This window comes from Dendrobates tinctorius, unplaced genomic scaffold (assembly GCF_039654945.1).
Source record: "Dendrobates tinctorius isolate UK_male_01 unplaced genomic scaffold, ASM3965494v1 ptg000007l, whole genome shotgun sequence".
Lineage (NCBI taxonomy): Eukaryota > Metazoa > Chordata > Amphibia > Anura > Dendrobatidae > Dendrobates > Dendrobates tinctorius.
Genome location: NW_027361675.1, coordinates 50,854,338 through 50,870,106, shown reverse-complemented (window position 1 = coordinate 50,870,106; position 15,769 = coordinate 50,854,338). Strand labels below are relative to the sequence as shown.

General features: G+C 41.6%; 1 protein-coding gene across 1 annotated transcript in view; it reads left to right on the top strand.

The window, feature by feature from the left end:
• The window catches only part of LOC141085942 (multidrug and toxin extrusion protein 1-like), a 159,634-nt gene that overhangs the window by 99,153 nt on the left and 44,712 nt on the right, over positions 1 to 15,769 (top strand). The window contains exons 9-13 of the mRNA XM_073571613.1: positions 1,896 to 2,009; positions 2,189 to 2,256; positions 11,363 to 11,471; positions 12,776 to 12,851; positions 13,152 to 13,221. Coding sequence (XP_073427714.1) covers positions 1,896 to 2,009; positions 2,189 to 2,256; positions 11,363 to 11,471; positions 12,776 to 12,851; positions 13,152 to 13,221 — 437 coding nt within the window. The remainder of the gene's footprint in view (positions 1 to 1,895; positions 2,010 to 2,188; positions 2,257 to 11,362; positions 11,472 to 12,775; positions 12,852 to 13,151; positions 13,222 to 15,769) is intronic.

Sequence of the window (15,769 nt, the reverse complement as noted above, 5' to 3'; positions counted from 1 at the left end):
GTTGTCTAAAATGGTGGGACTCCACTCTGTTTTTTTTTTAGTTATTTATTTGAATAGCTGCATGGGTACCACTCTATTCTTGATAAAGCTGCAGCTGAGGGTTGCAGCCCGCAGCTGTCAGTTTTGCCTGCATTGGTTATCAAAAATAGAAGAGACCCCAAGGTTTTTTTTTAATTTGTTTATTTAGCACAATCATTGGCTGATGAATAATCCCATTAGAGGCACCTGCTCTCGCTGTTTTCAGTGACAGCAAGCATAGGCTAATGGGATTAGTACTCTTTCATCTGCCGACACCTGTGATCAGATGTAACATTTTTATCACAGATCACAGCTGCTGGCTCACACTGTCATCTGACAGCGTGGAAACCGCTGCTCTCTGACCAGCAGTAGTTGTCTTACTGTCGATCAGAGCCCGTGTTTGCTGCGCTGTCATGCAGATGATAGCATGGAAAACAGTGGATCTGAATAGCGCCCAGGTACTGTTGTGATACCCTAACCAAACTTTTTTTTAGATGTTTGGCCGAACCCGCCAGACCAGAACACCCACGGGTTCACCCATCACTACTGATGTGATGATGCTTCATTTCAGAGTGGGGGAAAAGGCTGCATTAGTGACTGCAGCTTCCGCCCTTGATGACAACTCGTTTGAGTATTTCAGCATGTACTGAGATTATAAAACACAGCGTCACCACACAGAAAGTAGTAAAAAAATATAAAAATAAAGCAATTAGATAACATAGTAAAGGGAACAATAGGGATTTTTTAATTAAAATATATTAGAAAAAAATTAGATTATTACATTAATCCTTTCATGACATATGACGTACATTTACATCATATGCAGGTTCGCATGCCGAGAATGCATCTATCCCAGCAGAAGATGGATCAGCCATCATGTGCATCTAACAGCACCGCCCACAGCTGTTAACCTGTTAAACACCGCTGTTAGTCTCTGAAAACAGCATTTAACATGCGCCAGCAGGAGGGTATGCCTGTGAAGTAATTGCGGGGAGCCAAAAGGTTTCAGTGACAGCCAGGGGTCTGTTGAAGATCTCCGTTCTTGTCATGACGATTCTCCTGTGAAAGCTAACATGTAGCTGGCGTTCATAGGAGATCGTAACTTTCAATAAACATAGCAGCGCTCAGATTAAGTACAATAAAAAGTTAAAAAAAAGCTTAAAAATATGAAAAAAATACAAAAGTTCAAATAACTCCCCTTTTGCCTCTTAAAAAAAATACACATTTGATATAGCTGATTCATAAAAGTCTGATCTATTGGTAAACGGCCTAACAAGATGAAATCGAAACGCCAGAATTATTATATTTTGGACGCATCCACATTGCAATAAAATGCAGAGGCAATCAAAACATTATATCTACCCCAAAATGGTATCAATAAAAACGTCAGCTCAGAGCGCAAAAAATAAGCCCTCACACCACCCTATATACAGAGAATATAAAATGTTATAGGTCAACAAAAGCAAATTTTCTATATTTTTTTTTTTTTAAATTTTTAATTATTTTTCACCACTTAAATGAAAAAAATATATGCATGCCTGGTAACTACGTAATCGTAATGTGAACATGGTAAATAAAAAATCCAAAAAACTATTGTGGAATTTTACTTTTTTTGCAGTTACAACTCAGTTGGAATTTTTACGATTTCCAGTGCCTCATCGTCTAGTCTAGTCAAAATGTGGCCGGGAGTATGCATATCACGCAGTGCTCATGAATCATATCGCACAGTGACCACGATATGAGGATTCACGAGTCTGTAGTCACATAGAGTGACTGCAGACTTGTAGCTTGAGGCCGAACAACCCCCTTAAGGACTGTACATAATGACATGAGTGATCAAGTTTCTCAAATTTATTAATCACGTGTCACATTTAAAGGTTGGTCGAAAGAATGTTTACAAGATTGGAATTCCTTCGTAGCACTGGCTGTGCCAAGTATGCTCATGGTATGCATAGAATGGTGGACGTATGAAATTGGCAGCTTCCTTGTAGGTTAGTAGTAATAAAACTAGAACATACTGTGAAGTGAATGCTAGCACAAAATATTTATTAGCATGTGTATTTAATTTAATTAGTTATAAATTACTAGCAGGGTACAATGCACCCTTGGCTTTCAAACATTAAATTATATCTCAAATTCTTACACAGTTTCTCTATTGTCTTATTTACAGGTTTGATAAGTGTGGTGGAGCTTGGCGCTCAGTCTGTCATATACCAAGTGGTGACCATAGCTTACATGGTATTAATAGCTATAATTCAAAATTTATTGGAACTAAAATGTTGACTGATTAATGTGAATATATTAAACTAAGCTAAATTACTAACTTTTGCCCTGGTAATGTTTGATACCCAAATCACAAGTCTAAAAGGTTCTCCAGGAGTCTACACACTCCTTTTAAAATGCCTGCTTTTGTCACGTAAAATTTCATACCAAGAAGAATGTCACCCATAATCTATACAAATTCATTGAGAACTAAAGTGAAGTCATTTGAGGGGGAAATTAAAAATAGAACTAAAATAATGTGGTGGCCTAAGTGTGTACACCGTCTTGTTTGGGGTTGTCCTTTTGGTCTTAATTAGCCAGTCACACTTAAATAGTAGTCCAGTAGAAAGCTGTCATAATTTAAAGTAACTCTGATAAACCTCATGTAAAGTTTTGCTGTTCTAGTAGGCTTTTCCTAATTGCATTCTACAGTAAAACCATCGTTCGTAAACAGCTTACAACACAGCAAAGGGATCTCATTTTTGAAAGTTATTAGCTGAGAAGGGTACAATTTTTTTCCAAAAGCATTAGATATACCATGGAATACTGTGAAGTCTGTGATCAATAATTGGCTTAAATATGGCATAACAGAGACTCTACCTAGAACTGAACGTCCCTCAACAATTGATGAAAGACAAGAATAAAATTGGTCTGGGAGACTGCCAAGATGGAATACTGAAGGAATTGCAGAAATTTCTGGCAAGTATTGGTTGTATGCTGCATGTGACCACAAACCCTCGTAGTCTGCATATGTCTAGTCTGTGGAGTAGGATGGCAAGACAGAAGCCTTTGACTTCACCCTATAGTGTTGCGGTAGCACCATACGCAGTGAAGAGGCAGTGACCCACAAAATTCGAACATAAAAGTCTCTTTAATGTGTTATCTTCACAGCATTAAAGTTCAAATTCACACAACTGCATCTCATTAGCGTTCACTTCACACCAGTTCATTGCACTACATAGACACGGCTTTAAATCACAATCCCTAAACACGCCGGACTTCCCTGTGTCCAGCTTCCGTGGGCGACTGCATGCCGTATCATAGTCTCTTACACACAGCCACCTTTAGTTTGCAGTCACTACACACGCTAGTCCACCTCTGACCAGTTGTCGCGAGTGACCGTACCTCTGTGTTAATGTCTCTTTGTCTCTTTATTCACGGATCACAGCCGGGCACCATATCCACCTGTTTACAGCCGTTACACACACCAGTCATCCTTTGGGCACAGTAACTGTCTACCTCCAGTTCACCTCCGGGCACAAGACATCCACATCCGAGACAGTCACCGTGGATGGTAGCACCACTGTGTATGCTGTGAGTGCCAGGCCTATTGGCTCCGCTCTGTCCTGTGTTCTGCAACACCAACTGCTTTGCACAGCTACAAGCACCAACTCACTCTGGCCCTGACACTGGACCTGACACTGATACACCCATACCCTTTCCTGCAGGACTTTTAACAAAGAAACCTGTGGCCTTCAGACACATGGAAAACCCAGACCGGAAATGAAACGGACATACTGCAGTCAGTTTCAAAACACACATTCCAGAGCAGGTTTTCCCTGCATCTGTGTTGGACACTAGCATGTCCAAGACCAACAATTAGTTTATCTTTGATCTGCATTGCAGTCACCGTTATGTCCATGACTGCTATGCACTCCTATGGCCTGCATACGCCTTCATGCACATCCTGGGGAGAACACACCGTGACCCCTACCTGTGATTTTGGTCACTGCTTCACCATTGCAATCCCAGCTACACCTGCGACTGCAATGCCCCGTCATGGCCTCAATATGCCTCCGTGCGCATGCTGGGGAGAACAAACAGCGACCCCTACCTGTAACATGGGTCACTGCCTCACAACCCTTAAAAAATAACTAAGTATAACTCCAAATCAACAAAAGAATCACAATTTTGGAATGGCCCAGACATGAAGCCAATTGAAAGTCTGTGGGTTCATCTGAACTGAGCAGTACACAGGAGATGTCCTTTCAATCTGACATTCGAAAAGCACTATTGCAAGGGAGAGTGGGCAATTCTAGATGTGCAATACTGAAAGACTTTTACCCAAAAAAACTGAATACTGTGGTAAATTCAAAGAGTATTATAGCAAAGCATTAGTTTAAGGGTGTGTATATTTATGAAACCACTTTTTTAAGTTCTTTATTTTTCTTTTTCCATCTAAATAGATTTAAGTTTATTTTTTTAATTGAATTATACAGATTTTGGGTGACATTAAAGTTGCAAATGATTCTCCTTGGTATGACCCTTTAACATGACAAAAACTTGACATTTGAACAGAATATATCTATGAAGATATAGGCCATGTGCTTGATTGTAAGTTAGCCACTATCCCAGATCCCAGCCACATCGGCTTCAGTCTTGTGCTCTAAACAGGACAGCACATCCTGTGTCGGCACTTGAAAAGAGCTGTGTATGAAGTGTTTCACTGACTTCTCATTTTATTGCCTGGGCCAGCACTCTTCTCTAACAATGCATCGGTAGTGATAGAGAAGAGGACTCTATTATTAGCTTATAATATCACTTTGGTTATAAAACAATTTTAGGTAAATTATTTACCAGTAATAATAATTTTATTTCTATATAGCCAACAAATTTCACAGCACTCCACAACTCAGAAGAGACAATTATATGTATTCTGAATACTCTGAAAGTTAAGGCCCCGTCACACACAGCGAGATTGCTAGCAAGAACTCTGATTTTGTGACGCATCAGCGATCTCGCCAGCTTTATCGCTGTGTGTGGCATGCATCAGCGACCCCCCCCGGGGGTATCGCTGATCGTGCAGGAATGTCCTGGGCCATTTTGTGATCGTTGGTTTCCTGCTGGCCAGCACGCATCGCTGCAGTGGGAGAGCAACGATCAGCGAGCTCCCAGTGCTGTAAGCAGATGCTGGGAGATGGTATCCAAGATAAGCAGCGGGTAACTAAGCGCGCGCGTCGCTTAGTTACCCGCTGTGTACCTTGGATACCTGCGTGCTTGCGCTGGGAGCTGGTATCCAAGGTACACAGTGGGTAACTAAGTGCTGCGCGTGCTTAGTTACCCGATATTTACCTTGGATACCAGCGTCCAACGCGAGCACGCAGGTATCCAAGGTACACAGCGGGTAACTAAGCGACACACGCACTTAGTTATGCGATATTTACCTTGGATACCAGCATCTTCGCTGGTCCTGATCGCTGGTGAAATCTGCCTGTTTGGCAGCTCACCAGCGATCATGTAGCGAGGCACCAGCGATCCTGACAAGGTCGTACCGTTGTCGGGATCGCTGGTGCATCGTTATGTGTGACAGGGCCTTTACACTGGTCTGCATTTTCCAATCAGTCTAATAGACAGTGTAATCTTATCCCAGACAATCTGAGATATGTTAGATTTATCACAGTTGGCCATGCTTCTTGCCAGAAGTTAAACACTATCTACATGCTTACATTAACTCTTATTACATTTAGACCATTAATAACTGGTTGCCTTAAATAATAAAACTGGGATTTTTATTCTCACTTACTTGCCTTTTGAAGAGTGTCTAATGAGGGCCATCACATTTTGGTGAAAATCGATAATACATTTGTCTAAATTGAATTACACTCACAAAAAGATACATTAGAGAAGTCTGCTTCTTTCTCCTCCTGGATTGATTTTTCACTTAATAATGATGAGTGAAATGTGTAAAGTCTGTGTTCACTGATGACAGATTTCACCCATGAAATGAGTTTTGAGAATGAAAGATCATTTCAGGGTGACAAAGAAGCTAATATCTCTGATAAGATATATTACAAAGTTTTAGATTTTCTTGTGTACAATTGATTTTTGAAATACAAATTAAAATGACTGTAATTGTCACATAGTGACACATAGCCATAGTGGGAAAAAAATTATTACAAAAACCCACTTTAAAAAGGTGGATTCAAATGGCTTTTTAGATTTCAACAGTGCACATTACAAGAAGTGGAAGGTTAATATACCCCACAGCCAATTTTTTCGTATAAGAAAGAATTGTACGAGAGAATCTGATTATGTAGCTCAGTCTAAAATTCTAAAAAGAAAATTTAAGGAAAAAAGATACCCCAAAAATTTGATAAATAGTGCATATAGGGATAACAAAGTAAAAACACAGGAGGAATGTTTAAAAGGAAAAAATAGGAAGGGGGATAATTTGACCATTGGTAAAGAAAAAAGTGATGATCGCTGGAAATTGAATTTTGTGACCACATTCAATAGGGGAAATAAAGTAATAAGAACTGTGCTTTCAAAATATTGGTATATCTGGAAGCGTGACCCTGTTTTGGGAAAACATCTCCCTGATAAACCAGGGATTACATATAGAAGGGGGAAAACTTTGAAAAATTTGGTGGCCCCCAGTAAATTAAAAAAAACAGTTGGATTCAAAAGGAAAAAACATTAAACTGATCACATTTTATGTGGTGTTTCTCAAGGAACCGGAGTTTTTAAATGCACCTCTAAAAAATGTTGTGTCTGTGGGATTCTAGATCACAGGGCTAAAACTATCAAATGTAATAGTACTGGTGAGGTCTTTGAGATTTCACAAAGACTCACCTGTAGCAGTGATTCTGTTGTATATGTCATCACATGCAGTTGTGGTTTGCAATATGTGGGACGCACTGTGCAGACACTGCGGTCTCGCATTAATGATCACAGAAATAGAGCAAAAAACGGCTTTTTAAAACATAGTCTCTCAAGGCATCTGCTAATTAAACATAACAAAATTTTTAACATAAAAGTAACTCCGGTGGAGCAGATACCCTCTGGTGTTGCAAATAGGAATGCTCTTTTAAACCGGAAAGAAGCGTTTTGGATATATCTTCTGGAAACATTATATCCAAATGGATTGAATGATATCATAGAGAGAGTTTGAACATTGCCTTTCTTTTTTTTTCTGGGTTTTTTTCCTGTTTTTTTTTTCTGAGTTTTTTACTCTGGGTTTTTTTTTTCTTCTTCTTACATCTATGTTGTCAAGGTTGGATCAATCAGTGGGTGTGTTCCTGAACTTGGGCCACACCCTAAAATCAAGTTTCTGAGACTGGGATAAAAGGTTGCTACTATATATAAGTGTAACTGAATTTTATACTATTAGGATTTGTACTGTATTTTTATGATACCTGATAAAGGATATACACTGTATCCGAAACGCGTTGTGTCTCCTCTTTTTTAACCTATCAAATAAAAAAATATGAAATATCATCTTTGGATGTGGGTCCTGGGAAGCACTGCCATTCATGGGCTGGATGTGCCTTTCTTGATTTACTCATCCTGTGTGAGCCTGACTCTAGCTCTTTCACTTGGATCCACCCGAGGCAAGCTGCAAGCCCTATCTATTGAAAAGTATCCCAGAAGGAAGGATCTTTGAGGATACACAATTTAAAGCCATATTAGTCTTCTATCATTTGAGTGCATAAAATTGTGCACCCTTTAAAGACTACAATATTGTGTTTACGCACTTAGAGTGCCGCAATTTGTCTGTTCTTCTCTCCCAAACGGGTTTTTTTGCACCCCGAAAATTGAGGCGTCTCTTTATGTCTCTGGTGTAGACGACAATCCATATGGACAGCTAGAGACATGGCCGCCTCCAGGGAAACTGGGGTCTCAAACAGAACAGAGGCATCCTGTAACCTCTCAGAAAGCCCCTGATAGAACTCACTACAGAACTTGGGGGTCATTCCACCTAGTATCCTTAAACCACCTATGGAACTCAGAGCAATACTCCTCCGCTGGCACAGTCTCCCTGCTGAAGCTGGCGTAGTTTAGACTCAGCCAGAGTGACACGGTCAGGCTCATCATAGTTAAAACCCAGAGCCTCAAAAAATTCCTTGACCGCCTGAAGCGACTGGGAGTCAGAGGAGAGAAAAAATGCCCAAGCTTGAGGGTCACCCTGGAGGAGAGAGATTACGGTCCCCACCAGTTGATCCCTGCTCACCTGAGGAGTGACTCAACCTAAAATAAGATTTGCAGGCCTTCCTGAAAACCACAAACTTATCCCAACCCCAGAGAACCTATCCAGCAGAACGATCTTGGGCTCCACCAGGGATTGCCCGTGAGCCGTGGGCCCTAAGCCTAGAGCTAATGGGCACTGCAACGCAACTGAGTGCATGTCCGACACCTCCAGCCTGAGTTGCAGCTGCCCTGCCAGATCAGCGACAGGATCCATAATAGAGCCAAAAAGGTACAGCCAGTGATAATGTCATGTAGTGACTAGGAACTGTTGGTGCCTGCCTATTCACTCGAACTAGGAGGCATCCTAATCTAGCCCTGTCCCCCAGACTACCCTCGAAGGTGGAGACACTGGATCATGTACTGTTATGAATGAGTCACCGAAGGAGGAAAAAACAAAAATACAAGCTAAGTCCAGAAAACCGGAGAGGTTGGTAGCTATCGGATTGCAGACCCCTGATCCTATCCACAACAACTAACAGTAGCCGTGGGGGGTTCCTACAATGCCCTAGACCCCTCGATCACAGCCGGAGAACTAAATAGGCCTAAAGAAAGAAAGGGGAAATCTAAACTGCCCCAGAGCAGACCCCAAAGCAATAGGCAGCCCCCAACATATAATGACGGTGAAGCAAGATGAAAACACTAACACAGATAGAAAGATAGGTTGAGCAAACGATGGGGCCCAAGCTAACTAAAAAGGACAGGATAGAAAAGCTGCTGTCTGCAACCCGTAAAAAACCCTACCAAAAAATGTCCCAACCGTCTGATAGGAAAAACAGGCCCTGAAGTCGCTAGGACTTCAAAAAGACTATATCAGCACTCAGGTAAATTCTGAAGACAGAGCAAAGAGACAAACTGATCAGAGACAAAAATGGAACTCAGCACACCCCCGACCGGGGATGGCTGAACTCCAAAAAACAAGGTAAACAAAACAAAACTAATAAGTTCAATAGCAGAGCAAAAACTTATCTTTGGGAAGCAGGAATCAGACTGGTCTCCAAGAATCCAGCAGAGAAATCACCAGCGACTCAGAAGGGCGTCGGCTGCCTTATATCCAGTCAGAATTTCCTGTTACCCAGTCATCATCTACCAGATCAGGTGTTTGGTAATCAGCCTCACTACCTTCCTTCACCAGAAGAGGGAGTTCATCAGACATCGACGGTGAAGGGGAAAATGAACTCACAACAATGTACCTTGATGTGCATCTACCTTAAACCTATCTGTTCCCTCCCCTACCCAGGGAGGTGTGAGTCTGAAGTGTATAGGATTACAATAACCAGACAGACAAGGGAAGACAGATAAGGATGATAGAAAACTACAATCATACAAATATACTCACAAAACAACTGAGAGGAGCATAGGGGAGGGATAGGTAGGAGAAACCAAGTAGGAGAGCATGAGGACAAACATGCAAACCAACTCAATGCAGAAATCTCTTCAACAACTCTCCAACCGCCTACTCTAAACACTGAATTTCTCCTCTAACGCCTTACTAGGAAGTAGTACTATGACTGGCAACTCCCATGTGCCAGTGGCCAGCATACATACCAGGGGGAAGTGGCCAACACATAACAGTGAGGCAATAAAGGATGGTGAGCTCCTGTAGATCAACTGAACTGATCAACACTTGCAATGACTGAGTAAAGAAAACCTGCACTGCTTAATAGGATGGTGAAGCAGTTCTAATCTGTGCAGGATTTTATGTGACCAGACACTGCGATCATTGGGCCCCTCTCTATCACGGTATCCCCATGACAATAATTCTGTGAACAGACAATATGTACCTTTAAGCTTTATGGCAAGGGTAAACAACATTTTTGTCCAAAGACTGCATTGCCATACTGAATTAATCCCAAGGACTGCAAAAAATATAAAGGGGTACTTACAAGAATGCATCACCAGAACCACAATCAGTACATTAATACATAACCAGAACCAAGTTTTGAGTATTTGAGGAGGATTTGGAGAGATTCTGTGCTGTTTCTGCTCCAAAATTAAGAGCGAACATATGCTAACTTGCACTGTGACTTTGGAGCAGAAACTAAGCAGAAAATTGCCAAATCCTCCTCATAGTTTTGAGAATTTCTAAGTTTTAACATAGCCATGAGGCATGTTTTGGATTGCTAGCTGTGTACAGTATTAGAACCACCTTCAGCACAAGGGAAACCCATGAGTTCTGGCACGTTTTGTACTGCACTTCAAATTTCCTTACTTTTAAAGCACACATCCTTAATCCGAGCCTTCTGGCTAGGATAGGGGTATTTCTAAATTCCCGGTGGAAGTGCCGGCCAACATTATATTGTGGAAACCTTCACAATAATTTAATTCTTTTTCACTGTTTCTGTGTTCACTTTTGCATGTGTGTCTTGTCACTTGGATTTATTGGTTGCGGTTCCCTTATGGGTTCCCTTCTGATAGGTCTAGAGGGAGAGTGTGTAGCCATCAGGTTCCACTCCCCTCCTGACCCCTGACTCTTCTCTTTCGGGAGGGGAGTCGGCAGTTGATGGTTCCCCACTCTAGCTTGGGTGGCAACCTGGGCAGAAGCTGGGAGCGGGACTGAGGCTTCCTTGGCTTCGGCTGAGGGAGACGACTTAGTCCCTGACTCTCGCTGTTGCCTTCTGGCTCGGAGGGTCGGGGAATGGTTTTGGGGACCTTTCTCCTGTTGGAGAGGGTTTTAAGAGACTAGCATCTAAGTGCACTTTTTTGTGGCACCATTAGTCACTTTTTTAGTGCACTCGTGTGGAGAGCACGATCTCGGGCTTTCAATAAATAAAAAAAAATTTAAAAAAAGGGGTTGATGGGCTGTCCTCTGCCCCTGTCCTGGCATTCAAATGTTCAAATATATTTGTGTCTGAAAAACGCAATTACATTTGAATGTAGGAAGAAGGGAGCAGGCATCTCCTGGACAGCTCTGTGGGCCGTAGCAAATCCATTGATGGGCCACATGCAGCTCATGGGCTTTAGGTTGTGCAGGTCTGCTTTATGGCCAACCTTTATACATGCGCTTGTAATATATTTTCAACCTTAGTAAAATATTTAGAATTTGTTTTAGAATTATGTTTATCCTTATATGTGACATTTATGAAAGGAATTCACAAATGTTAAAACACTTGTACAGATCCCATTTGGTATTGGTATGGCTACCAGTGTACGAGTAGGCAATGCTCTAGGTGCGGGGAATATTGAACAGGCAAAGAAGTCTATGAAGCTCGCCTTCCTTCTGACAGGTAATTTTCTTATAGAATAAACTCTTATAACTATTAACAGTCAATGTCATGTCACCAGACTCTTCTATCTATCACTAGTGTAAGGCTGGGATCACACTTGCGATTTAAACGGCCGAGTCTCGCATGGTAATACACGGCGCTGCCGCCGGGACTCAGGAGCGGGGCGTGCAGCTCCATGTATTGCTATGCGGCCGCACGCCCTGCTCCTGAGTCCCGGCGGCAGCGCCGTGTATTACCATGCGAGACTCGGCCGTTTAAATCGCAAGTGTGATCCCGGCCTTAAGTGAAAGATTGGGATATCACATGTCAAAAAATGTACTGCCTGACTATACTCATGAAAGGATGCTAAAAGCATATTTACGACTGGACAACCCTAACATTCTTTAGGCACCTGTTTATATCATGTTCCTGACAGCCACCAAGGAAGTACCATATGTTTGAACACCACAAAAAAATAACTCCAAGGCACCGCTCGATGGAACCATAAAATATAAAATACGGTTTATCATCTTACTCCAAGTATATTTATTTTTAGCAATATACAAAAGTGGAGAATGCCACACTTCTAAAAGAAAAATTGTATACCCAGCATAAAATGGTTATCGGGATCTTTAAATGTGGTTTTCAAATGTTCTCACTCAACATACTGTATGCTGAGATCATGATATGAACAGCCCCTAAGATTGATGGTTATTTCTGGCAAGCCCCAAAGTATTCTCAAAGCACGCCATAAGGATCCATGGCTGTAAGAGAGTGATACTCAAGATATAATCCGTACAGCACCTAATGGTAGTGTAATCATACGGCTTATAAAGAGGAAAAAACAAATATAAACTTGATATTAGAATTTTCCTATTTGCTTGAAGTTTTTTCTTTAACTTTCTTATATTATACAGTGGGGGAAAAAAGTATTTAGTCAGCCACAAATTGTGCAAGTTCTCCCACTTAGAAAGATGAGAGGCCTGTAATTGAGATCATATGTAGACCACAACTATGAGAGTCAAAATGAGAAAACAAATCCAGAAAATCACCTTGTCTGATTTGGCAAGATTCATTTTGTAAATTATGGTGGAAAATAAGTATTTGGTCATTAACAAAAGTTCATCTCAATATTTTGTTATATATCCTTTGTTGGCAATGACAGAGGGGAAACGTTTTCTGTAAGTCTTGATAAGGTTGGCACACATTGTTGGTGATATGTTGGCCCAGTCCTCCATTACTCAAAGCAAATTCTATCAGGTAAAATAATCTATCACCAGGCTGTGCTGGCTTATGCATGATGTCAATATCTTTATTCTTCACAGCTCTTTTCATCATTGTAGACATAATTGTGCTTGCTGCCCTGAAGAATGTATTTTCATATGCATTCACCAGTGACGGGTATGTGATGGTTTATTTCAAAGTCATAACACAAAAATATAAGAGAAATTAAAAGTTGCATGAATTTGATTAAAAATGGTCTGATTGCTTGGGAAGAAAGAATTGATTAACAATATCTAGATGTATGGGAAAGAAAAGAAGAAATGGTAAGAGGTATGATTGGTAAGCAGTGGTTGTCTGGTAACTTGGACTTCAGCAGATTGTGGGAGTAGGAACATCTGTGTAATATGCTCAATAAGCAGTGAACATGTCATAGGCTCATTAACAGAATATTTTTTTTTCTTTTCTTTCTTTTTCTAGAGAAATAGCTATTCTTGTGTCTGATGTTATACCTATATATCTCGTATTCCACCTGTTTGAATGTGTGGCTGTAAGTAAAAGAAACATTTTTTTATCTCATTTCAAGCAATACAGTATATGATATTTTGAAGAAAAATAAAAAAAATGGGAAATGCAACAAATTGTGACAAGTTATATTTCATTTTCTTCCCATGTATTATTATAACAGCTTGGTGGTATGCTTATTGGTATGCCTATGGTCTATATTGGCTGACAGATCTGCTTTACCATCACCCATTGTATTGCATTCCTGTTATCTATGTGTATGAGTAAGATTTCACTGCTGACGGCAGTGCCGGGTATTGATGCGAGAGACTCGCACGAGTTTCTCGCATCACACTCGCAAGTGTGACCCCAGCCTTAGTCTGATATAAAGCACTAAAGCAAACATTATTTAAGTCCATCCTGGTTCAAACTAAGTAACAAGTGAGCAAATGTAAATACAATGGTTCTTACAAGTTTCCTTACTGCTTCATCTCCTCCATTTGTCCCTGGTGTCTGTACACAGAATTCAAATAACGACTGCTTCTCAACTTCCTCACCTTTTCCAGTGGCAGCAACACAGTGCCACTCACTTCTGTGGCTCTGTGGGCACTAATGGCAGTCCACCTTGCACGCATATTAAACAACATCTACAAGGAGAAAAAGGTACACCAATAGGAAACAATCTTGGCACACCCAAAAAAATGGAAAAGTTTAATTTTTATTCATATCAAAAAGTAACATGTAAAGGAAAAAGAAACCGAATAAAAACACCTAAAACTGCATTAAAGGGAATCTGTCACCAGGTTTTTGCTATCCCTTCTGAGAGCAGTATGATGAAGAGGCAGAGACCTTCACTCCAGCAATGTATCACTTACTGAAATGCTTGCTTCAGTTTTGAATGAAAAGGGTTTGCAGGTTTAGGCTATGTGCACACGTAGGAAAAGTGGTGCAGAATTTTCTGCACAAAATCCGCATCTCCTGGCAGAAACCGCAGATGCGGTTTTGCTGCTGTTTTTATTCGGTTTTTGTGCGGATTTGCTGGAATTGATGCGGATTTTGTACGGTTTTTCAGCAGTTTTTTCCACTGCGGATTTCTATCATGGAGGGGTCCAGAACTGCTGCAGAACCGCACAAAAGAAGTGACATGCACTTCTTTTAAATCCGCAGCAATTCCGCACTGATTTTTCTGCACCATGTGCACAGCTTTTTTTTTCCCATTGATTTACATTGTACTGTTAATCACAGTGCGGTTCTGCAGCATTTCTGTGCGGAAAAATCCGCAGCGGATCCGCAGCAAATCTGCATCGTGTGCACATAGCCTTAGCAGTTCTCTCAATGCTGAGCTGATTGACAGCTTTCTGTGTACACTGCAAGAACAGAAAGCAGGCAATCAGTGGTAAGGGCATGGTTGGACTGCTTGGCAGCAGGCCAAGTAGCTATTGTAGCTGTTTTTGTTCAGACCCAAAGTCAGATTGCCAGTTCACCAGCCAGTGAGGTCAAATTAGGAGATTAGACCCTCAAATAACGAGTGCTCGGAGTAAAGAATGCACACTTGTTGTGAGCAAAAGAATTCTGTTTTTTTTATCAATTTCCACCTTTTGTAAATGGTATACCATTTGCCACAGGGTTAGTTGCTATCCACAAAATAGCTACTGTCTCATTGGTCTAGTACCCATGATGGGGCTTCTTACCTGCTTCGCCCATCCAACCTCAGTGTGGACACCCACTCCCCTGTCAGCAGTTATTATCTTGGGTCTATAATTCACTATGGATGGTTCACCTTTAGATCTTTTAACATATACGCTATTCAATAGCTTGGGTAATACATAGATAAGCATTTTTTTACGGCTAAAAAAAAAGCAAAAAATAAAACAATAAAATCTGCATGCAAGTCTTTATAATGCCAGAAATCCAACACGCTAGGTCCTTAACCCAGTTGGATGGATTTAAAAAGGAGAATGTATTTCCCCACCAGGAGTATCTTAGGTAGTCTTATTGTCACATCGCTGTCAGACTCAGGGCCTGCTGTTCCGGCTTCGGCCACTAGGAGGCGCCGGACTGACACGTCACCGCCAGACTCGGGGCCTGCTGTTCCGGTCTCGGCCACTAGGAGGCGCTGTGGTTCGCCCCTGGGTGAGGGTGGTGACAGAGAAGAGGCTCCTGCGCAGGAATATGGTGGCTCAGGCTCCGCCCCTCTGTCAGTCATGTAGGGCTTACTGCATCATCATCTGGCCTGGTCCTGGGGGCGGTCCTAATTACATCATCAGTCCGGGAACCTGTGAGGGATGACCTGATCCCTCAAATACCTTGGGACTGGTCTTGCAAGCCGCCGGATATATACTTGGTTCCCCTGCGTGCTACTGTGTGAATTGCTATAGTTAACTCTGACCTCAGCCTGGATTTCTGACCATTCTATTGCCTGCCATGTTTGTACCTTTGCCTCTCTTCCGATTTTTTGATGCTGACCTTCCCTTGGATTCCTGACCCTTCTGCTGCCTGCTGATTCTGTACCTTTGCTGCCCTTCTGGTTTTACTGACCTTGGCCCGGACTTTGACTCTTCTTCTGCCTGCTGATTTTGCACCTCTGCTGCCCT